At 49.2% G+C, this 26,243-nt stretch overlaps 1 protein-coding gene across 2 annotated transcripts in view; it reads left to right on the forward strand.

Moving 5' to 3' along the window:
- LOC110521236 (zinc finger protein 609) overlaps positions 1–26,243 on the forward strand; it is a 185,894-nt gene that overhangs the window by 151,857 nt on the left and 7,794 nt on the right. For both annotated transcript variants that reach the window (XM_036968847.2, XM_036968845.2), the window contains exons 4-6: positions 16,115–16,202; positions 22,785–25,179; positions 25,375–25,783. In XM_036968847.2, coding sequence (XP_036824742.2) covers positions 16,115–16,202; positions 22,785–25,179; positions 25,375–25,783 — 2,892 coding nt within the window. The remainder of the gene's footprint in view (positions 1–16,114; positions 16,203–22,784; positions 25,180–25,374; positions 25,784–26,243) is intronic.

Below are 26,243 nucleotides of genomic sequence, written 5' to 3' on the forward strand. Positions count from 1 at the left end.
GTGTGGCTGGCCCTTTTTGTGTTAGTATAAAGGTGTGGATGGCCCTTTGTTAGTATAAAGGTGTGGATGGCTCTTTGTTAGTATAAAGGTGTGGATGGCTCTTTTTGTGTTAGTATAAAGGTGTGGATGGCCCTTTGTGTTAGTGTAAAGATACGGATGGCCCTTTGTGTTAGTGTAAAGGTGTGGATGGCCCTTTGTGTTAGTGTAAAGATACGGATGGCCCTTTGTGTTAGTGTAAAGATACGGATGGCCCTTTGTGTTAGTGTAAAGATACGGATGGCCCTTTGTGTTAGTGTAAAGGTACGGATGGCCCTTTGTGTTAGTGTAAAGGTACGGATGGCCCTTTGTGTTAGTATAAAGATACGGATGGCCCTTTGTGTTAGTGTAAAGGTACGGATGGCCCTTTGTGTTAGTATAAAGATACGGATGGCCCTTTGTGTTAGTGTAAAGGTACGGATGGCCCTTTGTGTTAGTGTAAAGGTACGGATGGCCCTTTGTGTTAGTGTAAAGGTACGGATGGCCCTTTGTGTTAGTGTAAAGATACGGATGGCCCTTTGTGTTAGTGTAAAGATACGGATGGCCCTTTGTGTTAGTATAAAGATACGGATGGCCCTTTGTGTTAGTGTAAAGATACGGATGGCCCTTTGTGTTAGTATAAAGATACGGATGGCCCTTTGTGTTAGTGTAAAGGTGCGGATGGCCCTTTGTGTTAGTGTAAAGGTGCGGATGGCCCTTTGTGTTAGTGTAAAGGTACGGATGGCCCTTTGTGTTAGTATAAAGATACGGATGGCCCTTTGTGTTAGTATAAAGGTACGGATGGCCCTTTGTGTTAGTGTAAAGGTACGGATGGCCCTTTGTGTTAGTATAAAGGTGTGAATTTGTGACTGACTCCTATTAAATGTATGCTGTGTGTGGTCAGTGAGTATTAAGGCCTACTACAACAGGGAGCAGTAGAGGGGGTCAGTCAGTGTGTTGTGGTCAGGAAGCAGCAGGAGGGGTCAGTCAGGGAGCAGCAGGAGGGGTCAGTCAGGGAGCAGCAGGAGGGGTCAGTCGGTATGTCGTGGTCAGGGAGCAGTAGGAGGGGTCAGTCGGTATGTCGTGGTCAGGGAGCAGCAGGAGGGGTCAGTCGGTGGGTCGTGGTCAGGGAGCAGCAGAAGGGGTCAGTCGGTATGTCGTGGTCAGGGAGCAGCAGAAGGGGTCAGTCAGTGTGTCGTGGTCAGGGAACAGCAGAAGGGGTCAGTCAGTATGTCGTGGTCAGGGAGCAGCAGAAGGGGTCAGTCAGTGTGTCGTGGTCAGGGGGCTGCAGAAGGGGTCAGTCAGTGTGTCGTGGTCAGGGAGCAGCAGAAGGGGTCAGTCAGTGTGTCTGCACAATCAGTTAACACTACTCAAGGTCTCAGTGTGAGGGCTTGTTTTTCAGCCCCAGGGAAGCACAAACGGCACACGGCTGCCAAGCCCTCTGCCCTCAGAGGAAAGGAAAAGAACGAGGAGGGGATTTGGAGCTGTTCTCTCTCCCTTCCATTCAGCGGGATTCGCTCAGCTTGTGTTAAATGGCTGGTGAGGTGATTTTAAAAGAGCGCCCCCTCACCCTGGTCATGTGACCCGGACATTCAGAGAGTCGTCACCATAGCCTCGCTACAGGAGCAAGACCTCATCAACACAGATGTCTGGCATCCGTATTCCATCCTCATTCCATCCGCATTCCATCCTCATTCCATCCTCATTCCATCCGCATTCCATCCGCATTCCATCCGCATTCCATCCGCATTCCATCTTCATTCCATCCTCATTCCATCCTCATTCCATCCGCATTCCATCCTCATTCCATCCTCATTCCATCCTCATTCCATCCGCATTCCATCCTCATTCCATCCTCATTCCATCCTCATTCCATCTGCATTCCATCCTCATTCCATCTGCATTCCATCCTCATTCCATCCTCATTCCATCCGCATTCCATCCTCATTCCATCCTCATTCCATCCTCATTCCATCCTCATTCCATCCATTTTCTGATGCTTGTAGAAGTGGTATATTTTGTTCCTTTGGTAAACATTTAAAAGTTTGTTGATTACCTAATTCAATTTTAGTTATTAGCCTACGCCCAATTATTTGAACAAAAATAGGAGAAGCACCAATGTGACCTCAAGTATCCATATTGGCACAATTACTGAGACCAGTTGAATGTTAGTGCCAAATTGGCCTCCAGACTTTCATCCTTATTGGAACAACAAGATAAGGTGATAACTTTTGAAAGCCCAGCTCTACCACAGATTTCAGCTACATGGTTCTAGCTAGCTTTGTGTGTGAGGAAGAGTGTAATCCAATGCCACAGTTTATCAGTTACCATTTAGCAGTGAAGGGATTTCATTCCTTTATACGCGGTAGTCGATTGGCACCATTTCCTCTGGGATTAAAACCTTTATCACTGTTATCAACACTTTGGACAACGTAGAATAATCCCACACAGCTCTCGTCAACACAATGCCTTTTAAACATCAATTGAGAACATAAACTCTCAGACTTTCAGGCTGGATGGGATTGTGTACTGGTGGGTGACGCTAACACAGGTCCTTTATTTAGTCCTCTAGACATTTACATGATATGGATTTTGTCCAATCATCTATTTGACCTGCAGTTGGTGAATGGGGGAAAAATATAATCCGACTAGTTAAATGAGAATGGTGCCTGGGGGCCTCGGACGACCTGCAGACTTGACCCACCGCAGGGGAAGGGGGCCTTAGTGGCGAGGGGGAGGGGGGCCTTAGTGGCCAGGGGGAGGGGGAGGGGGGCCTTAGTGGCCAGGGGGAGGGGGAGGGGGGCCTTAGTGGCCAGGGGGAGGAGGATTACGGGGTCCATGCGTGCCTATTTAATGAAAGACCTTCCAGTGGGGGAAAGATGAAACTGGTGACCCAGGCAGGAGAGGTTCCCAGACCTCTAGGCTCCCTCTGGGAGCTTGTCAGCTCTTTGTTGCCATTAGAGAGGCTTTTGATGGGAGAGGCGAGGAGGGATGAGCGGAGCAAGGCTGGTGGTGATCTTTGATGGGGGAGGTGAGGAGAAGTGGTCTTTGTTGCCATTAGGGAGGTCTTTGAGGGAGGTGAGGCGAAGTGGTCTTTGTTGCTCTGCGGGGGCAGTGGAAGGGAAGGGGTTCCTAGCTGGTGCCCTTGAGAATCAACATGGGGGGCAACCGGTTCATGTCTCTCGTAGCTTCTTTCTCTATCATTGTATCTTGCCATTTTACTTTTCTTATTACTCTTTTCTGTCTCCATTTCTTCCTGGGCCTCTTTTTCTGTTGCTTACTTTCTGCTTCCTGGGCCTTTCTGCTTCCTGGGCCTTTCTACTTCCTGGGCCTCTTTTTCTGTTGCTTACTTTCCTCTTCCTGGGCCTTTCTGCTTTCTGGGCCTTTCTGCTTTCTGGGCCTTTCTGCTTTCTGGACCTTTCTGCTTTCTGGGCCTTTCTGCTTCCTGGGCCTTTCTGCTTCCTGGGCCTTTCCGCTTCCTGGGCCTTTCCGCTTCCTGGGCCTTTCCGCTTCCTGGGCTTGATCCAGGCGAACTCCAATGTATTTAGCAGATGACGAAGGGAGGCCTATTTTGGTTGCCTATTTTTCACTTTCATTTTTCACATTTTAACCAACTGTAGTAAGTTCAGAAGCTACTTAACTCCTTCAACTCGGCCATGGAGAAGGAAAAATAATTACCTACAAATCCTCCAACCGTATCTGAAGATCTGCTCTGTATGCTCTTTGGTTCAGTAAGACCCCAGCAAGTGGAGCTTGTAGTCTTGAGTTAGGATTGTCAGCCGTGTCAGTTTGCTGCTCCTTGTATGCGCAGTCTGCGGAGAGGTATGCAAAACAACCGCAGAGAGTCCCAGACTTCAAGTATGAAAAACAGCATGGCTTTACCGCTCCGCAACGACCCATTCTCCAACTGGCTGTCTTCTACGAGCCATTCTCCAACTGGCTGTCTTCTACGAGCCATTCTCCAACTGGCTGTCTTCTACGAGCCATTCTCCAACTGGCTGTCTTCTACGAGCCATTCTCCAACTGGCTGTCTTCTACGAGCCATTCTCCAACTGGCTGTCTTCTACGAGCCATTCTCCAACTGGCTGTCTTCTACGAGCCATTCTCCAACTGGCTGTCTTCTACGAGCCATTCTCCAACTGGCTGTCTTCTACGAGCCATTCTCCAACTGGCTGTCTTCTACGAGCCATTCTCCAACTGGCTGTCTTCTACGAGCCATTCTCCAACTGGCTGTCTTCTACGAGCCATTCTCCAACTGGCTGTCTTCTACGAGCCATTCTCCAACTGGCTGTCTTCTACGAGCCATTCTCCAACTGGCTGTCTTCGACGAGCCCTACAAACTCCAGGCAGGTTCTCTGGGAGGGGACAAACCCCAGGCAGGCTCGCTGGGAGGGGACAAACCCCAGGCAGGCTCGCTGGGAGGGGACAAAGACGATTTAATTCGGGCCAATTTCAAGTTTTCATAACAATCGGTAATCTGCATTTTTGGAAGCCAGTTATGGCCGATTACATTGCATTCCCCTGATGAAACTGAGTGGCAGGCTGACCACTTGTTATGCGAGTGCAGCAAGGAGCCACGGTAAGTTCCTAGCTAGAATTAAACGTATCTATAAAAAACTATCAATCTTCAGATAATCACTAGTTAACTACACATGGTTGATGATATTACTAGGTTAACTAGCTTGTCCTGCTTTGCATTTAATCAATGCGTTAATTTATCATCGAATCACAGCCTACTTCAACTTTGCCAAATGGGTGATGATTTAACAAATGCGCAATCGTTGCACCATTGTACCTAACCATAAACATCAATGCCTTTCTTAAAATCAATACACAGAACCTGCATATTTAGTTAAAAGAAATTCATGTTAGCAGGCAATATTAACTATGAAAATTGTGTCACTTCTCTTGCGTTGATTGCACGCAGAGTCGGGGTATATGCAACAGTTTGGGCCGCCTGGCTCGTTGCAAGCTAATTTGCCAGAATTGTACATAATTATGACATAACATTGAAGGTTGTGCAATGTAACAGCAATATTTAGACTTAGGTTTGCCACCCGTTAGATAAAATACGGAACAGTTCCGTATTTCACTGAAAGAATAAACATTTTGTTTTCTAAATGATAGTTTCCGGATTTTACCATGTTAATGACCTAAGGCTCATATTTCTGTGTTTATTATATTATAATTAAGTATATGATTTGATATTTGATAGAGCAGTCTGACTGAGTGGTGGTAGGCACCAGCAGGCCCGTAAGCATTCATTCAAACAGCACTTTACTGCGTTTGCCAGCAGCTCTTCGCAATGTTTGATTTACAGCGCTGATCAACTCCCGAGATTAGGCTGGCAATACCAATGTGTCTATAAGAACATCCAATAGTCAAATATATGTGGAATACAAATGGTATAGAGAGAAATAGTCAACGTGTCATAATTCCTATAATAACTACAACCTAAAACTTCTTAACTGGGAATATTGAACCACCAGCTTTCATATGGTCTGAGCAAGGAACTTAAACGTTAGCTTTTTTACATGGTACATATTGCACTTTTACTTTCTTCTCCAACACTGTGATTTTGCATTATTTAAACCAAATTGAACATGTTTCATTATTTATTTGAGACTAAATAGATTTTATTGATGTATTATGTTAAGTTAAAATAAGTGTTCATTCAGTATTGTTGTAATTGTCATTATTACAAATATATATGTAAATATAAATCGGACGATTAATCGGTAGCGGCTTTTTTTGGTCCTCCAATGATCTGTATCGGCGTTGAAAAATGTGTAGTGTGTAGTGGGGGGTCAATGCCTGGGGGTTGTGTGTAGTGGGGGGTCAATGCCTGGTGGTTGTGTGTAGTGGGGGGTCAATGCCTGGTGGTTGTGTGTAGTGGGGGGTCAATGCCTGGTGGTTGTGTGTAGTGGGGGGTCAATGCCTGGTGGTTGTGTGTAGTGGGGGGTCAATGCCTGGTGGTTGTGTGTAGTGGGGGTTCAGTGCCTGGGGGTTATGTGTAGTGGGGGTTCAATGCCTGGTGGTTGTGTGTAGTGGGGGTTCAATGCCTGGTGGTTGTGTGTAGTGGGGGTTCAGTGCCTGGGGGTTATGTGTAGTGGGGGTTCAATGCCTGGTGGTTGTGTGTAGTGGGGGTTCAATGCCTGGTGGTTGTGTGTAGTGGGGGTTCAGTGCCTGGGGGTTGTGTGTAGTGGGGGTTCAGTGCCTGGGGGTTATGTGTAGTGGGGGTTCAGTGCCTGGTGGTTGTGTGTAGTGGGGGTTCAGTGCCTGGGGGTTGTGTGTAGTGGGGGGTTCAGTGCCTGGGGGTTGTGTGTAGTGGGGGGTTCAGTGCCTGGTGGTTGTGTGTAGTGGGGGTTCAGTGCCTGGTGGTTGTGTGTAGTGGGGGTTCAGTGCCTGGGGGTTGTGTGTAGTGGGGGTTCAGTGCCTGGGGGTTGTGTGTAGTGGGGGTTCAGTGCCTGGGGGTTGTGTGTAGTGGGGGTTCAGTGCCTGGGGGTTGTGTGTAGTGGGGGTTCAGTGCCTGGGGGTTGTGTGTAGTGGGGGTTCAATGCCTGGTGGTTGTGTGTAGTGGGGGTTCAGTGCCTGGGGGTTGTGTGTAGTGTGGGTTCAGTGCCTGGGGGTTGTGTGTAGTGGGGGTTCAATGCCTGGTGGTTGTGTGTAGTGGGGGTTCAGTGCCTGGGGGTTGTGTGTAGTGTGGGTTCAGTGCCTGGGGGTTGTGTGTAGTGGGGGTTCAGTGCCTGGGGGTTGTGTGTAGTGGGGGTTCAGTGCCTGGGGGTTGTGTGTAGTGGGGGTTCAGTGCCTGGGGGTTGTGTGTAGCGGGGGTTCAGTGCCTGGGGGTTGTGTGTAGTGGGGGTTCAGTGCCTGGGGGTTGTGTGTAGTGGGGGTTCAGTGCCTGGGGGTTGTGTGTAGTGGGGGTTCAGTGCCTGGGGGTTGTGTGTAGTGGGGGTTCAGTGCCTGGGGGTTGTGTGTGGAAGTGAGTGAGGGAGTTAATTTGTTTTCTTGTCAAACTCCCCAGTGCTCGTGTGGTGGGTCACCTGCTGAAGCTAGGCTAACGCTAGGCTAACACTAGGCTAACGCTAGCCCTAAAAAGTACGACATAAGTCGTTTTTCTGTACTTTATTTACTATTTATATTTTTGACAACTTCTACATTTTACTCCATACATTTTTCCTGACAACCAAAAGTACTCGTTACATTTTGATGCTTAGCAGGACAGGAACATTTTCCAATTCACGCACTAATCAAGAGAACATCCCTGGTCATTTCTACTGCCTCTGATCTGACGGACTCACTAAGCACATTCTTAGTGTTGCCTCTTGGCTATCCGTAAATTAAAAACATTTGCTTAATATAAGGAATTTTAAACCATTTACTTTTGTGTATGTATATTTGGGTACTTTTTCCACAACTGTCTGAAAGCAACACTGTGTGGCCTTTTTACCACTTCTTACTGGTGCTGTGGTTACATTCATACACACAGCGCTCACACTTCACACAGACTAGGCTACATTCATACACACAGCTCTCACACTTCACCCAGACTAGGTTACATTCATACACACAGCTCTCACACTTCACACAGACTAGGTTACATTCACACACACAGCTCTCACACTTCACACAGACTAGGTTACATTCACACACACAGCTCTCAAACTTCACACAGACTAGGTTACATTCACACACACAGCTCTCAAACGTCACACAGACTAGGTTACATTCATACACACAGCTCTCACAATTCACACAGACTAGGTTACATTCACACACACAGCTCTCAAACTTCACACAGACTAGGTTACATTCATACACACAGCTCTCACAATTCACACAGACTAGGTTACATTCACACACACAGCTCTCAAACTTCACACAGACTAGGTTACATTCATACACACAGCTCTCACAATTCACACAGACTAGGTTACATTCATACACACAGCTCTCACACTTCACACAGACTAGGCTACATTCATACACACACTTCACACAGACTAGGTTACATTCATACACACAGCTCTCACACTTCACACAGACTAGGTTACATTCATACACACAGCTCTCACACTTCACACAGACTAGGTTACATTCATACACACAGCTCTCACACTTCACACAGACTAGGTTACATTCATACACACAGCTCTCACACTTCACACAGACTAGGTTACATTCATACACACAGCTCTCACACTTCACACAGACTAGGCTACATTCATACACACCTGTGTTTTACCATTCATATATGTGAATTTGGGGACTTACCTCGCCTCCTCAAAGCAGTTATGTGATTTCAGGGACTTACATGAGTAGTATTTAATGGACAGAATCAGATGTTTAATGTCTTGGCACAGACTATTGACTTCCTTTACGAGGCTCCGGTGTTGAACCTCAGCATTGCCTGCCATTTGAAATAACATTTGCGTGCCTGAGAAAATGACATGGAATTGGCAGAGAGCTTCATTTTCTCTTGTACCTTACCCAGACAATGGAACCCAGGTTCATTGGAACCCAGGCTCATTTTCTCTTACACCTTACCCAGACAATGGAACCCAGGCTCATTTTCTCTTACACCTTACCCAGACAATGGAACCCAGGTTCATTTTCTCTTCCACCTTACCCAGACAATGGAACCCAGGTTCATTTTCTCTTGCACCAATGGAACCCAGGTTCATTTTCAGTGGTAGGCCTAATGGTTACCTTTCCAACAATGTACTGATGTCATACTAACTTTTGGCAGATGGGATAATTGCTCCCAAAGCTGTTCTGTCTGCCTAAACGTGAAGTCACGCAAGTTGATCATCGTTTGTTTGAAAGGCTTGTCTCGTTGAACTATTTTTCGTCTCATTGTTGTGCCGTTAACTTTGGTTCTATTGATGTTTTTACTGCTCTGACAGTTCAAATCTATCAGAACGGTTGTAAAGTGTTGGACAGCTATAGGCTTTTGAGTTAATGGTACATACTCCCTTTCTTGAAACCAAACCAATATTCTGCACTTGAGTTAAGCACCATTATCTGCAGTGTGCTGTGTAAACACAATCATTGTGACTGATATTTGAGAGAAGCTTCTAAGGCAAAACTGTCGGCTGACTGAGTTCAGGTCAATTATGAAAGCCAAAGCCCCTGAGGGAATGTCTCAATGAAAATGGACTGTCTGAGTGAGTGTGTGTGTGTGTGTGTGTGTGTGTGTTTCTTTGGAAGCTCATCCTGTGATACCAACTGCCCCCTAGTGGTCGAATAAGGGTATGGCAGTCTCTCTCAGCAGCCAGGCACACAGACGAGTCGAGCCTCACTTCTCCACTTCCTCTCGCTCTGCTAGTATCAAAGTGTCTGTCAGCCCGATGCACAAACCATTCGGGAAACAAATTGAAGGCGACAGACCTGGGCTCTGGCAACCAGGGAACTCTTTCATATGCCTCAGCTGTTTCCTTCCCCGACACAAAAATAAACCTTTTTTTTTTTTTTCCTGTGGAGCCTCTGCAGTCTGCAGGCAGCAATGTCAGCTGGAGGACAACACCACTCTGTTTCTCCTCCTCCTTCATCCCTCACTCAGCTGCATACAAATGGCTGTCTGTCAGTGTACTGTGCTGCTCCCAGCCTCTGTAATCAGGAACGGCTCTGTTCTAATGGAGGCGGGAGGGGTGTGTGTGCAGTTCCAACCCCAAAACCAGCGTGCTGAATACTGAACAGCTGCACCTATTCTATTCAATACTCTGAGATTGACCTGAATGTTGCTTGGTGCCGTCTTTTCTCTTGGGGAATTAATAGGAAACCAATGGAGCCGGAGAAGAAGACATTTTACGTTTCCCCAACCGATTGTGTTTTTATGTTCCTTTATTTGCGGGGGGGTTTTTAACTTATTTTATACCTAATGTTGCCGCTACCGTCTCTTATGACCGAAAATAACTTCTGGACATCAGTACTGCGATTACTCACCATGCGATTACTCACCATGGACCGGGAGAATCCCTCCTTTTTTTTCCCCTTTAACTTCTTGACGCTACCCATCCCTTTAGCGGGATAATTGTCATCAACAACCGCTGAATTGCAGAGCGCCACATTCAAATAATATTACAAAAAAATATTTACATTCATGAAATCACAAGTGCAGTTTAGCCGTTTGTTAATCCACCTGTCGTGTCAGATTGTGAAAATATGCTTTACAGCGAAAGCAATCCAAGCGTTTGTGTAAGTTTATCGATCACTAGACAAAACATTATGAACACCTAGCATCAAAGTAGCTTGGTCACGAAAATCAGAAAAGCAATCAAATTAATCGCTTACCTTTGATGATCTTCGGATGTTTTCACTCACGAGACTTCCAGTTACACAATAAATGTTCCTTTTGTTCCATAAAGATTATTTTTATATCCAAAATACCTCAGTTTGTTTGGCGCATTATGTTCAGAAATCTACAGAGCGGTCACGACAATGCAGACGAAAATTTCAAATAGTATCCGTAATGTCCACAGAAACATGTAAAATGTTTTTTATAATCAATCCTCAAGTTGTTTTTAAAATATATAATCGATAATATATAAACCTCAACTGTCTTTTTCAGTAGGAGAGGGAGAGGCCATGGCTGCCCAAACTCTGTTGCATGAGCAAAACTCATGCGAACACCTGACGCAATGTTATCTTTCTCGCTAATTTTTCAAAATAAAAGCCTGAAACTATGTCTGAAGACTGGTGACACCTTGAGGAAGCGATAGGAAAAGGAATCTGGTTGATATCCCTTTAAATGGAGCAAAAGCAGGCTATGGAACATGGAGTTTTCAAAATAGAAGCCACTTCCTGGTTTGATTTTCCTCATGTTTTTGCCTGCAATATCAGTTCTGTTATACTCACAGACAATATTTTGACAGTTTTTGAAACTTTAGAGTGTTTTCTATCCTAATCTGTCAATTATATGCATATTGTAATATCTGGTCCTGAGAAATAGGCCGTTTACTTTGGGAACATTATTTTTCCAAACATAAAAATAGTGCCCCCTAGCTTCAAGAGGCTGACGAGCCTGACGTCAATGATATACTGCTTTCTCGGGAACAGGCTCAGATCCCCATGATTTGCGTGAAGAGGAGGCAGAGAAAAAGGGGCCGGAGGGTGGGCTGTCTTCTGAGAATTTGTAGGCGATCGAATAAACCCCCACTTCCTTCCATAGCAAAAGTTAAATCTTTGGAGAATAAAATCGATGACCTACGCACAAGATTAAACTACCAACTGGACATTCAAAACTGTAATATCTTACGCTTCATGGAGTCGTGGCTGAACGACGACACTGTCAACATACAGGTGGCTGGTTATACGCTGTATCGGCAGGATAGAACAGCAGCGTCTGGTAAGACGAGGGGTGGTGGACTATGTATTTTTGTAAATAACAACTGGTGCACGATATCTAAGGAAGTCTCGAGCTATTGCGGTCTACATCTTATCATGAGATATTCTATCTACCTAGAGCTAATATCTGTATTTTTCGTAGCTGTTTACATACCACCACAGTCAGAGGCTGGCACTAAAAACAGCATTGAATGAGCTGTATTCTGTCATAAGCAAACAGGAAACCGCTCACCCATAGGCGGCGCTTCTAGTAGCCGGGGACTTTAATGCAGGGAAACTTAAATCTGTTTTTACCAAATTTCTATCAGCATGTTAAATGTGCAACCATAGAAGAAAAAAACTCTGGACCACCTTTACTCCACACACAGAGACACGTACAAAGCTCTCCCTCGCCCTCCATTTGGCAAAGCTGACCATAATTGTATCCTCCTGATTCCTGCTTACAAGTAAAAACTAGTCAGAAACCACCAGTGACTAGATCAATAAAAAAGTGGTCAGAGGAAGCAGATGCTAAACTACAGGACTGTTTTTCTAGCACAGACTGGAACCATAGAAGAAAAAAACTCTGGACCACCTTTACTCCACACACAGAGACACGTACAAAGCTCTCCCTCGCCCTCCATTTGGCAAAGCTGACCATAATTGTATCCTCCTGATTCCTGCTTACAAGTAAAAACTAGTCAGAAACCACCAGTGACTAGATCAATAAAAAAGTGGTCAGAGGAAGCAGATGCTAAACTACAGGACTGTTTTTCTAGCACAGACTGGAATATGTATCGGGATTCCTCCAACGACATTGAGGAGTACACCACGTCAGTCATTGGCTTCATCAATCGATGACGTCATCCCCACAGTGACCATGAGTACATACCCCAACCAGAAGCCATGGATTACGGGCAACATCCACACTGAGCTAAAGGTTAGAGCTGACGCTTTCAAGGAGCGGGACTCTAACCCGGACGCTTATAAGAAATCCCGCTATGCCCTTGACGAACCATCAAACAGGCAGAGAGTCAATACAGGACTAAGATGGAATCGTACTACACCGACTCTGATGCTCGTCAGATGTGGCAGGGCCAGTAAACCATTACAGACTCCAAAGGGAAGCACAGCCGAGAGCTGCCCAGTGACACGAGCCTACTAGGCAAGCTAAACTACTTCTATGCTCGCTTCGAGGCAAATAACACTGAAACATGCATGAGAGCACCAGCTGTTCCGGAAGACTGTGTGATCACGCTCTCCGCAGCCGACGTGAGTAAGACTTTTAAACAGGTCAACATTCACAAGGCCAGACAGATTACCAGGACGTGTGCTGCGAGCATGCGCTGACCAACTAGCAAGTGTCTTCACTACCATTTTCAACCTCTCCCTGTCCAGTCTGTAATACCAACATGTTTTAAGCAGACCACCATAGTGCCCGTGCCCAAGAACACTAAGGCAACCTGCCTAAATGACTACCGACCCGTAGCACTCAAGTCTGTAGCCATGAAGTGCTTTGAAAGGCTGATCATGGCTCACATCAACACCATTATCCCAGAAACCCTAGATAGACCCACCCCAATTTGCATACTGCCCCAGCAGATCCCCAGACAATGCAATCTCTATTGCACTCCACACTGCCCTTTCCCACCTGCACAAAAGGAACACCTATGTGAGAATGCTATTCATTGACAACAGCTTAACGTTCAACACAATAGTGCCCTCAAAGCTCATCAATAAGTTAAGGTTCCTGGGACTAAATGCCTCCCCCTGCAACTGGATCCTGGACTTCCTGATGGGCCACCCCCAGGTGGTATGGATAGGTAACAACAACACATCCACCACACTGATCCTCAACACAGGCGCCCCTCAGGGGTGCGTGCTCAGTCCCTTCCTGTACTTCCTGTTCACTCATGACTGCACAGCCAGGCACATCTCCAACGCCATCATTAAGTTTTCAGATGACACACCAGTGGTAGTAGGCCTGATCACCGACAACGGCGAGACAGCCTATTGGGAGGAGGTCAGAGACCTGGCTGTGTGGTGCCAGGCCAACAGCCTCTCCCTCAACGTCACCAACAAACTAACATGGTCCAAGCACACCAAGACAGTCGTGAAGAGGGCACGACAAAACCTATTCCCCCTCAGGAGACTGAAAAGATTTGGCATGGGTCCTCAGATCCTCAAAAGGTTCTACAGCTGCACCATCGAGAGCATCGTGGCTGGTACGGCAACTGCTCGTTCTTCGACCGCAAGGCACTACAGAGGGTAGTGCGAACGGCCCAGTACATCACTTGGTCCATGCTTCCTGCCATCCAGGACCTCTGTACCAGGCGGTGTCAGAAGAAGGCCCTAGAAATTGTCAGACTCCAGCCACCCTAGTTATAGACTGTTATCTCTGCTACCGCATGGCAAGCGGTACCGGAGCGCCAAGTCTAGGTCCAAGAGGCCTAGACTTGGCACTCCTCTGTTACACCGCTGCTCCTCTCTACCTCAATTACCTCGACTAACCAGTGCCCCGCACATTGACTCAGTACCGGTACCCCCTGTATATAGCCTCCACATTGACTCTGTACCGGTACCCCCCTGTATTAAGCCTCCACATTGACTCTGTACCGGTACCCCCTGTATATAGCCTCCACATTGACTCTGTACCGGTACCTCCTGTATATAGCCTCCACATTGACTCTGTACCAGTACCCCCTGTATTAAGCCTCCACATTGACTCTGTACCGGTACCCCCTGTATATAGCCTCCACATTGACTCTGTACCGGTACCCCCTGTATATAGCCTCCACATTGACTCTGTACTGGTACCCCCCTGTGTATAGCCTCCACATTGACTCTGTACCGGTACCCCCTGTATATAGCCTCCACATTGACTCTGTACCGGTACCCCTGTATATAGCCTCCACATAGACTCTGTACCGGTACCCCCTGTATATAGCCTCCACATTGACTCTGTACCGGTACCCCCTGTATATAGCCTCCACATTGACTCTGTACCGGTACCCCCTGTATATAGCCTCCACATTGACTCTGTACCGGTACCCCCTGTATATAGTCTCCACATTGACTCTGTACCGGTACCCCCTGTATATAGCCTCCACATTGACTCTGTACCGTAACACCCTGTACATACCCTCCACATTGACTATGTACCGGTACCCCCTGTATATAGCCTCCACATTGACTATGTACCGGTACCCCCTGTATATAGCCTCCACATTGACTCTGTACCGGTACCCCCTGTATATAGCCTCCACATTGACTCTGTACCGGTACCCCCTGTATATAGCCTCCACATTGACTCTGTACCGGTACCCCCTGTATATAGCCTCCACATTGACTCTGTAACGGTACCCCCCTGTATATAGCCTCCACATTGACTCTGTACTGGTACCCCCTGTATATAGCCTCCACATTGACTCTGTACCGGTACCCCCCGGGTATATAGTCTCGCTATTGTTATTTTAATTTAATTACTTGTACTTTTATTTCTTTTTCTTATCCATATTTTTTTTAAATCTTTGAAACGAAGTAAGCATTTCACTGTTGTATTCGGCGCATGTGACTAATAATATTTGATTTGATTTGATTAGTATGACCGATTCCAGTACACAGTTTTATGTTTACTAGTAGTGATGGGGGGGGGGATCGGTAGTTACATATCAGGATATTATTTTTGACGATACATCATATCATTTTGACAATATCTCAATATTATTTTTGTGCTAGTCGGCTGTACCTGCACCAAAACTCCAGTAGGTTTCTTGTTCTCCATCTTTTCAAAACAGAAAGCCAATTTGTGTTTAGCACATTTTATTTCCCTGACTGATCAAAACTTGTTTTCTCACGACTCTCTCTCTCTCTCTCTCTCTCTCTCTCTCTCTCTCTCTCTCTCTCTCTCTGTGTGTCTCTCTCTCTGTCTTTCTCGCTCTGTCTCTCTCTCTGTCTCTGTCTCTCTCTCTCTCTCTCTCTCTGTCTCTGTCTCTGTCTCTGTCTCTGTCTCCTCTCTCTCTCTCTCTCTCTCTCTCTCTCTGTCTCTGTCTCTGTCTCTGTCTCCTCTCTCTCTCTCTCTCTCTCTCTCTCTCTCTCTCTCTCTCTCTCTCTGTCTCTGTCTCTGTCTCTGTCTCTGTCTCTGTCTCTGTCTCTCTCTCTCTGTCTCTGTCTCTGTCTCTGTCTCTGTCTCTGTCTCTGTCTCTGTCTCCTCTCTCTCTCTCTCTCTCTCTCTCTCTCTCTCTCTCTCTGTCTCTGTCTCTGTCTCTCTCTCTCTCTGTCTCTGTCTCTGTCTCTCTCTCTCTCTGTCTGTCTCTCTCTCTCTCTCTCTCTCTCTCTCTCGTCCATCGGCAGCAGACATATGTTTGGAACATCGAATCCCAATAAAATCACAGTATTGAATCGCAATACGTATCGTGAGAATCGCAGTACATAACGTATCGGCACCTTGGTATTGGGAGTTCCCTATTTACTAGCCTATACTGTCCATGCTGACAGTATTTGGGATGAAAGTTGTCATGCTATGCTAATATCATTCTTCATTAAGTGTTCAATCAAATGTATTTATAAAGCCCTTTTTTTTTTTACATCAGCAGATGTCACAGTGGCTTATAAATAACCAGATGAAAAGCTCAGAGCAGTGCAGAGGCAGGGAGCACAGTGGCTCAGACTCACTAGAAGGCAGGATGGGTTTACACCCCTTGACTGATGAAGGAAGACATGATGACAGTTCCTCTGTGATCATCATTCCTTCTCTCCCTCTCTCTGTTCCCAGGCATGCTGGTAGTTAACGTGACCTGGAGAAACAAGACCTATGTCGGCACCCTCCTGGACTGCACCAGACACAACTGGGCCCCGCCAAGGTAAACAGGAACTCTCACAACTAATCATTAACACACATTCACACACACACACCCTTTCAAACTGAACATTCAGACACTTGAAAACTGACATTGGTTGTCTTGAGGGCATATTTCATAGCTTTTCCTTTGCTCGGGGGCCATTATGAATGAAATATTCTTGGGTAACGTCTCCGAAGCTTCCCCCTCCCCGCTGACACAGGGCTTTCGAAATGCAACAACGAGAGTTGGAATTATTTTTCTCCTCTGCCATCTATCCTGTCCTCAGCATCACAGAGCCTTTTATAGACTTCTCTACTAAACACCCCACTGGTCTGTCCTCAGCCTGCTGGGTCTGAGTGTCCTCAGCCTGCTGGGTCTGAGTGTCCTCAGCCTGCTGGGTCTGAGTGTCCTCAGCCTGCTGGGTCTGAGTGTCCTCAGCCTGCTGGGTCTGAGTGTCCTCAGCCTGCTGGGTCTGAGTGTCCTCAGCCTGCTGGGTCTGAGTGTCCTCAGCCTGCTGGGTCTGAGTGTCCTCAGCCTGCTGGGTCTGAGTGTCCTCAGCCTGCTGGGTCTGAGTGTCCCGGTCCCGGTCCAGATCGAGGATGGGGACTGTCTCCCTGTACAGGTGAACATGGTCCTAGAGACGGTCCAGATCGAGGATGGGGACTGTCTCCCTGTACAGGTGAACATGGTCATAGAGACGGTCCAGGTCGAGGGTGGGGTGGTGGGGACTGTCTCCCTGTACAGGTGAACATGGTCATAGAGACAGTCCAGATCGAGGGTGGGGTGGTGGGGACTGTCTCCCTGTACAGGTGAACATGGTCCTAGAGACGGTCCAGATCGAGGATGGGGACTGTCTCCCTGTACAGGTGAACATGGTCCTAGAGACGGTCCAGATCGAGGATGGGGACTGTCTCCCTGTACAGGTGAACATGGTCATAGAGAAAGTCCAGATCGAGGATGGGGACTGTCTCCCTGTACAGGTGAACATGGTCCTAGAGATGGTCCAGATCGAGGGTGGGGTGGTGGGGACTGTCTCCCTGTACAGGTGAACATGGTCATAGAGACAGTCCAGGTCGAGGGTGGGGTGGTGGGGACTGTCTCCCTGTACAGGTGAACATGGTCATAGAGACAGTCCAGATCGAGGGTGGGGTGGTGGGGACTGTCTCCCTGTACAGGTGAACATGGTCATAGAGACAGTCCAGATCGAGGGTGGGGTGGTGGGGACTGTCTCCCTGTACAGGTGAACATGGTCATAGAGAAAGTCCAGATCGAGGATGGGGACTGTCTCCCTGTACAGGTGAACATGGTCCTAGAGATGGTCCAGATCGAGGGTGGGGTGGTGGGGACTGTCTCCCTGTACAGGTGAACATGGTCATAGAGACAGTCCAGGTCGAGGGTGGGGTGGTGGGGACTGTCTCCCTGTACAGGTGAACATGGTCATAGAGACAGTCCAGATCGAGGGTGGGGTGGTGGGGACTGTCTCCCTGTACAGGTGAACATGGTCATAGAGACAGTCCAGATCGAGGGTGGGGTGGTGGGGACTGTCTCCCTGTACAGGTGAACATGGTCATAGAGACAGTCCAGATCGAGGATGGGGACTGTCTCCCTGTACAGGTGAACATGGTCATAGAGACAGTCCAGATCGAGGATGGGGACTGTCTCCCTGTACAGGTGAACATGGTCATAGAGACAGTCCAGATCGAGGGTGGGGTGGTGGGGACTGTCTCCCTGTACAGGTGAACATGGTCATAGAGACGGTCCAGATCGAGGGTGGGGTGGTGGGGACTGTCTCCCTGTACAGGTGAACATGGTCATAGAGACGGTCCAGATCGAGGGTGGGGTGGTGGGGACTGTCTCCCTGTACAGGTGAACATGGTCATAGAGACAGTCCAGATCGAGGATGGGGACTGTCTCCCTGTACAGGTGAACATGGTCATAGAGATAGTCCAGATCGAGGGTGGGGTGGTGGGGACTGTCTCCCTGTACAGGTGAACATGGTCATAGAGACGGTCCAGATCGAGGGTGGGGTGGTGGGGACTGTCTCCCTGTACAGGTGAACATGGTCATAGAGACAGTCCAGATCGAGGATGGGGACTGTCTCCCTGTACAGGTGAACATGGTCATAGAGACAGTCCAGATCGAGGATGGGGACTGTCTCCCTGTACAGGTGAACATGGTCATAGAGACAGTCCAGATCGAGGATGGGGACTGTCTCCCTGTACAGGTGAACATGGTCCTAGAGACGGTCCAGATCGAGGATGGGGACTGTCTCCCTGTACAGGTGAACATGGTCATAGAGACAGTCCAGATCGATGGTGGGCCAGGTGTACATTGGGTCACAGGGCACAGTCTCGGGAGAGGCTGGCGTTTATTCTTTGGATTGTGGCGGGGTGGAGGTCCTTCCTCTGTAGAAGGGTTGACATAACGATTCTTGATCTCCTGCAGCCTGTCCTCTTTCTCTCCTGCAGCCTGTCCCCTGTTCTCTTTCTCTCCTGCAGACAGACCTCTGTTCTTTTTCTCTCCTGCAGTCTGTCCTCTGTTCTCTTTCTCTCCTGCAGCCTGTCCTCGCTTAGTGTGGTCAGATCGTTATTACTGCTCTGTCAGATAAGTTATTACTACTGCTCTTTTTGGAGCTCTCTCATCTCCTTAGTTAGATCAGCCAGCTCTCATCTCCTTTGTTAGATCAGCCAGCTCTCATCTCCTTTGTTAGATCAGCCAGCTCTCACCTCCTTTGTTAGATCAGCCAGCTCTCACCTCCTTAGATCAGCCAGCTCTCACCTCCTTTGTTAGATCAGCCAGCTCTCACCTCCTTTGTTAGATCAGCCAGCTCTCTCACCTCCTTTGTTAGATCAGCCAGCTCTCACCTCCTTTGTTAGATCAGCCAGCTCTCACCTCCTTTGTTAGATCAGCCAGCTCTCATCTCCTTTGTTAGATCAGCCAGCTCTCACCTCCTTTTTTAGATCAGCCAGCTCTCTCACCTCCTTTTTTAGATCAGCCAGCTCTCTCACCTCCTTTGTTAGATCAGCCAGCTCTCTCTTGAGTCCGTCTCTCTCTTGCAACACAGCTGAAAGAGGTTCAGCAAGGCTGCTGTCCTTCTCTGTCCTCACCTTGGTTAGGAGCTCTCCTAAGGTGTGGTTGTCTGGTTGCTGTTTGCTTACGCTCACCCTCAGCAGGACCACCTCCCCCTCCAGTCTGGTGAACTCATCCCTCATGGCAGCCACGGTGGTGAGGAGGGCCTGAGCCTGCTCTGCACTGAGGGGGTCGCTCTCCTCCTGGGGCATGTCCTCCACTATGGCGGGAAGAGAGGTGCTGGATGTGCCTTTTTGGGTGGGGATAGTAGGGGTGAGGGTGGTGCTGGTGGAGTTTGTCTGGTGGGAGGGCATGTCACTGGTGGTGTCCTTATCTCTCTCTGCTCTCTCCTTAATGGTCTGAAAGTCTGTTTCAAACAGCCTAATGTTACCTTGCACCATGACAGTCCCAGTCTGTTTCAAACAGCCTAATGTTACCTTGCACCATGACAGTCCCAGTCTGTTTCAAACAGCCTAATGTTACCTTGCACCATGACAGTCCCAGTCTGTTTCAAACAGCCTAATGTTACCTTGCACCATGACAGTCCCAGTCTGTTTCAAACAGCCTAATGTTACCTTGCACCATGACAGTCCCAGTCTGTTTCAAACAGCCTAATGTTACCTTGCACCATGACAGTCCCAGTCTTGTAGAGGTTGATTGTTATCGTGGTGCTGTCAGGGTCGTCTGTCTCTGATTTTCAGCTTCCACCCATTACAGATTCCCTCTTTCTTTATAGATGGGTAGTGAAAGCAGACTGCTGAGCGCCATGCTTTTGGCTGGTCAGTGAGGAAGATGAGATTACTCACATCACCGTTTTTGTAGAGGTCTGCGAAAAAGGGTTTCTGGCCTCCCCTTTAGTAGTGTCTGTTTAAAAGCTTTCCTCGTTGTGTCATTTTTGGCCTCTGGAGGGTAGAGAATGGACTCGGCGCTGAGGGGGAGTGGGGACATGGTGCCTGTGGGCTCTGCTACTACTGCCGCTGATCTGTTCTGCTGCCCCGTTGCCATGGCAACCGGTTTGTTTGTCTGCTGCTGTTGCCAGCTAGCTGCAAAAAGAGTGACAACTCTTCACACTAAAAAAACTGAAGATATGTTTAAAGTTAGTCCGTCTCCTTTTTGGTTTACTCACCCAGTTTGGTCGTTTGATGTAGTTGATTTAACTCCCCTTGCTAGGTTTGTTCTAGCTCGTTTCTTCTGGCTAGCTTGTTAGTCTGCTGGTTAGGTCTTTGTTGTGTAGCTAGCTAGCTAGAGTCAAAACTTCTTAACTTGAGGCGCAAAGTAACTTTTTTTCTATTCTGAATGAATAGAGTTGTTGTTCATCACTTGTCTGAAATTATTTTTAGATTTGAGTGTTAATCTCATTTTATGAAGAAAAAAATATGAAATTATCAGGAGCTCAAGTTGAGCATGTCTCTCTCTCTCTCCCACCTCTTTGTCTCTCTCTCGCCCACCTCTTTGTCTCTCTTTCTCGCCCACCTCTTTGTCTCTCTCTCTCGCCCACCTCTTTGTCTTTCTCTCGCCCACCTCTTTGTCTTTCTCTCGCCCACCTCTGTCTCTCTCTCGCCCACCTCTGTCTCTCTCTCGCCCACCTCTGTCTCTCTCTCGCCCACCTCTGTCTCTCTCTCGCCCAGCTCTTTGTCTCTCTCTCGCCCACCTCTGTCTCTCTCTCGCCCACCTCTTTGTCTCTCTCTCGCCCACCTCTGTCTCTCTCTCGCCTAGCTCTTTGTCTCTCTCTCGCCCACCTCTGACTCTCTCTCTCTCGCCCAGCTCTTTGTCTCTCTCTCGCCCACCTCTGTCTCTCTCTCGCCCACCTCAGTCTCTCTCTCGCCCACCTCTGTCTCTCTCTTGCCCAGCTCTTTGTCTCTCTCTCGCCCACCTCTGTCTCTCTCTCGCCCACCTCTTTGTCTTTCTCTCGCCCACCTCTGTCTCTCTCTCAGCCCACCTCTGTCTCTCTCTCGCCCACCTCTGTCTCTCTCTCGCCCACCTCTGTCTCTCTTTCGCCCACCTCTTTGTGTCTCTCTCTCGCCCAGCTCTTTGTCTCTCTCGCCCACCTCTTTGTCTCTCTCTCTCGCCCACCTCTGTCTCTCTCTCGCCCACCTCTGTCTCTCTCTCGCCCACCTCTGTCTCTCTCTCGCCCACCTCTGTCTCTCTCTCGCCCACCTCTGTCTCTCTCTCGCCCACCTCTTTGTGTCTCTCTCTCGCCCAGCTCTTTGTCTCTCTCGCCCACCTCTTTGTCTCTCTCTCTCGCCCACCTCTTTGTCTCTCTCTCTCGCCCACCTCTTTGTCTCTCTTTCTCGCCCACCTCTTTGTCTCTCTCTCGTTGCCTCGCTCTCTCTCTCGTTGCCTCGCTCTCTCTCTCATTTCCCCTCTCTCATTTCTCCTCTCTCGCTCTCTCTCATTTCTCCTCTCTCGCTCTCTCTCATTTCTCCTCTCTCTCGCTCTCTCTCATTTCTCCTCTCTCTCGCTATCTCTCTCTCTCGCTCTCTCTCATTTCTCCTCTCTCTCTCTCGTTTCCCCTCTCTCTCTCTCTCGTTTCCTCTTTCTCTCTCTCGTTTCCTCTCTCTCCTTACCCCTCTCGCTCTCTTACGCTACCCCTCTCTCTCTCGTTACCTCTCTCTCTACCCCCTGTTGGCTGTTGTGTAAAGGCAGGATGGTATCTCCTATCAGATCAGCGTTGCCTAATCCTGTCAAGCCCTGTGGCGCTTGGCGATCTGTCAGAACACACTGGGCTGTTGAGATTGGGGGATAAGGAGAGGATCAGAATCTGTCGCAGGTCCAGGTCCTCTCCCAGAGCCGCTAGTAATAGCCCTTCTCGGAGCGGGGATGATTCAGAGACTGAGAATAGCAACAGGATTGTGAGAGCTCCGTGGAGTGGTTCATCAGCTTTATTTAGAAGCTAGATATTAAAACAATACTATCTATTGGCTGTTGGTGGGGATTGGTGAGTTCTCTGATTTGAGGCTCTGTTATTGTGATGAGGGCAGTGAGTTCTCTGGTTTGAGGCTCTGTTATTGTGGTGAGGGTTGATGAGGGCAGTGAGTTCTCTGGTTTGAGGCTCTGTTATTGTGGTGAGGGTTGATGAGGGCAGTGAGTTCTATGGTTTGAGGCTCTGTTATTGTGGTGAGGGTTGATGAGGGCAGTGAGTTCTCTGGTTTGAGGCTCTGTTATTGTGGTGAGAGTTGATGAGGGCAGTGAGTTCTCTGGTTTGAGGCACTGTTATTGTGGTGAGGATTGATGAGGGCAGTGAGTTCTCTGGTTTGAGGCTCTGTTATTGTGGTGAGGGTTGATGAGGGCAGTGAGTTCTCTGGTTTGAGGCTCTGTTATTGTGGTGAGGTTTGATGAGGGCAGTGAGTTCTCTGGTTTGAGGCTCTGTTATTGTGGTGAGGGTTGATGAGGGCAGTGAGTTCTCTGGTTTGAGGCTCTGTTATTGTGGTGAGGTTTGATGAGGGCAGTGAGTTCTCTGGTTTGAGGCTCTGTTATTGTGGTGGGGTATTAATGGCGGATAGGTTTAATTCTCTGGCTTTGGTTTTCCTCTAGGTTCTGTGAGTCCCCCACCAGTGACTTGGAGATGAGGAACGGCCGGGGCCGGGGGAAGAGGATGAGGCCTAACGGAAACACACCCGTCAACGAGAACAGCAACTCGTCGGACAACAAGGGCAGCGGCACCAGCAAGACGCGCGCCGCCAACGGCAGCAGCAAGAGCCGGCGGGGCACGCCGCCCAACAGCAACACAGAGGACGTCAAAGCCAGCCCTTCGTCGGCTAACAAGCGCAAGAACAAGCCCGCCTCAGACATGGAGCCCAACTCCAGCTCGGAGGACACCAAGGGCAGCAAACGCATGCGCACCAACTCCAACAGCGGCCCTGGAGGAGTGCCCCAGCCGCCTCACACCGTTCTCCCTGGCAAACCCAGCATAAAGATGGAGCCACTGCCCCCACAGCAACTCGACCGCAACTGCCCTTCGCCGGTGCTCATTGACTGCCCGCACCCCAACTGCAACAAGAAGTACAAGCACATTAATGGCCTCAAGTACCACCAGGCCCGTGCCCACAATGATGATGACATCAAGCTGGACATGGACGGCGACAGTGAGTACGGGGAGGACTCTACGCTCCACCCCGATCCGAGCAGCTGCAATGGGGCCTCCATCTCTCAAAAGGGCTGCTTGTCACCGGCTCGCTCAGTCACACCCAAGGGTAGGGGCTTTGAGGCCCAGACTCCGTCGCCCTCCTCGGGTAAGTTTGGCTCCAAGCAGGGTAAAAAGAAGCCCTGCGAGGTCGATCTAGAGGCAGGGGGCATGCCCATGGATGGCTGTGAGGACGGGCCCTGCCTAACGGACGAGACCAGCAACGACGGCATGGACGACAAGAAGGACAAAGCCAAGAAGACGGGTAGCGGCTCCAAGGCAGACAAGCTGGCCCAGAAGGGCATGAAGTTAACGCGGCCCATCGCCCCGACCATACCACCTCAGCAGCTCTACTCCCTACAGACGGCAAGTGGCTTCCCTGCAGCCAGCCCTGGCTCCACCCCTGCCATTAGTTCAGCAGTTCAGTCTATCCCCAAGAGCCCACAGCTGAAAGCGATCCAGCCCAAGCCCTCGGCCCTGGGAGACCCCTCGTCTGTGAACCCAGCGCTGAGCGGCTCCAAGGACAAGAAGAAGAAAGACAAGAAGAAGAAGGAGGCAGGAAAGGAGGGAGATAGCCCCAAAGGGAAAGGGGGAAAGCCAGAGGAAGGCAAGAGCCCATACTCTGAATCTTCTGACCCGGGGAGCAAAGGCGACGGGCTGCTGAACGGCTCATCAGACCCCCACCAGAGCCGGCTGGCCAGCATCAAGGCCGAGGCGGACAAGATCTACAGCTTCACCGACAACGCTCCCAGTCCCTCCATTGGTGTGGCCAGCAGGATAGAGGCTGGAGGCATGGCCCAGCCCCTCACCCCACTCCATGTGGTCACACAGAACGGAGCCGACAACTCCTCGGTGAAGACCAACAGCCCGGCCTACTCTGACATCTCAGACGCGGGCGAGGATGGCGAGGGCCGGGTGGAGGGCGTCAAGGGAGTCAAGTCCGAGGAGCAGGCCACCCGAGAGGGGGCCAAGAAGTCCCTGTTCCCCACCCAAACAGCCAGCAAGGAGTCCCCCTACTATCCCGGCTACGAAAATTATTACTCCCCAAACTACGCCAACCCTAACCCTAGCCCGGGGGTGTCGGCCACGGGGGGCACACAACAGGAGGGGGCCCAGGTCAAGGTGAAAAAAGAGGAGCAGGAGGAGCGTAAGGTCAAGCAGGAGCAGCAGGAGGAGCGTAAGGTCAAGCAGGAGCAGCAGGAGGAGCGTAAGCCTGAGATGGGTACCTCTGTAACGGGGCAGCAGCAACAGGCCTCGGTCATCCAGCAGCGCTCCAACATGTATATGCAGCCTCTCTATTACAACCAGTATGCCTACGTTCCCCCGTACGCCTACCACCCGGACCAGGCCTACCACAACCACCTGCTGAACACCAACCCAGCCTACCGGCAGCAGTACGATGAGCGGCAGAGGCAGGTGGTAGCCGAGCAGCACCGCGCCGCAGAGAAGAAATCAGACGCTGCTGGAAAGGAGCGAGAGGGCTCCTCAGGGAAGGAGCGGGGTGAGGAATGGAAGCAGAAGGCTTTGGTGCCCCCCACCCTCTCCAAGGCTCCCAGTGTCACAGACCTGGGCAAAGGCGGGCCGCCCCAGGGCAAGCCACCCAAAGAGCCCTCGTCCTCCTCGGAGCAGACCAAGTCATCGGTCATCATGCCCAAGGGGGAGGACGCCAAGGCGCCGGCCCAGCAGGCTGAAGGGCTGAAGATGAAGCTGAGTGAAGGAGGGCACCACGGGAAGGGGGATGAACCCAAGGCGGGCATGGAGTCCGGCAGGCCCTCGGCCATGGAACAGGCCATGTGGTACAGACAGGTAACCTAACACGGTTGTGTTTGAATCTGCTGATTGTGATTGGATGTTCGACAAATGTATGTCAAATGATCACTATAAAACTGAGTACAAGTGCATGCTGGTTTGTGTATTCTGGGAAATGTTTAAGTAAAGGTTAATTTTTGTCGGACACAACTGATGAGATGTCTGTAATGAGATGTTTTGTGTTGTTTTCAGGAGCCTGACTCGCGGCTGTGGCCTTACCTCTACCCCAGCAAATACCCTGAGGCCCAGAAACCACAGGACGTGGAGCGCCACAGGGAAAGAGACAGAGACCGAGGAGAGCGGGACAGAGACCGAAAGGGCAAGGAGGGCAGGGACGAGAGGGCTCGGCCCAAAGACCCCACCCCGAAGGAGGAGAGCAAAGAGGGGGTTGAGCCCCGGTTATCTTTGGCCTTGGAGGAACACCGGGGGGTGGGAAAGGACCCAAGGGCCACCGCTGGCCACATGCAGTTCTCCTCTCCCATGGCCCAGCACCAAGGCTACATGCCTTACATGCATGGAGCCTATGCCTACGGCCAGGGCTATGACCCCAGCCACCCGGGCTACCGTGGGATGCCATCAGTCATGATGCAGAACTACCCTGGTAAGAGTTAATGCCACTGCTAACAGGATACAGCCTTATTCTAAAATGGATTAAATGGCTTTTTTTCCATCCTCAGTCTGCACACAATACCCCATAATGACATCACAATACCCCATAATGACATCACAATACCCCATAATGACATCACAATACCCCATAATGACATCACAATACCCCATAATGACATCACAATACCCCACAATGACATCACAATACCCCACAATGACATCACAATACCCCACAATGACATCACAATACCCCATAATGACATCACAATACCCCATAATGACATCACAATACCCCATAATGACATCACAATACCCCACAATGACATCACAATACCCCATAATGACATCACAATACCCCACAATGACAAAGCGAAAACATGTTATTTTGAATTTTTTACAAATGTTTTCAAAATAAAAAAACAAGTATCTTATTTATAGAAGTATTTCCGAAT

Source organism: Oncorhynchus mykiss, chromosome 4, assembly GCF_057628025.1.
Source record: "Oncorhynchus mykiss isolate SJ-2025 chromosome 4, ASM5762802v1, whole genome shotgun sequence".
Taxonomy (NCBI): Eukaryota; Metazoa; Chordata; class Actinopteri; order Salmoniformes; family Salmonidae; genus Oncorhynchus; species Oncorhynchus mykiss.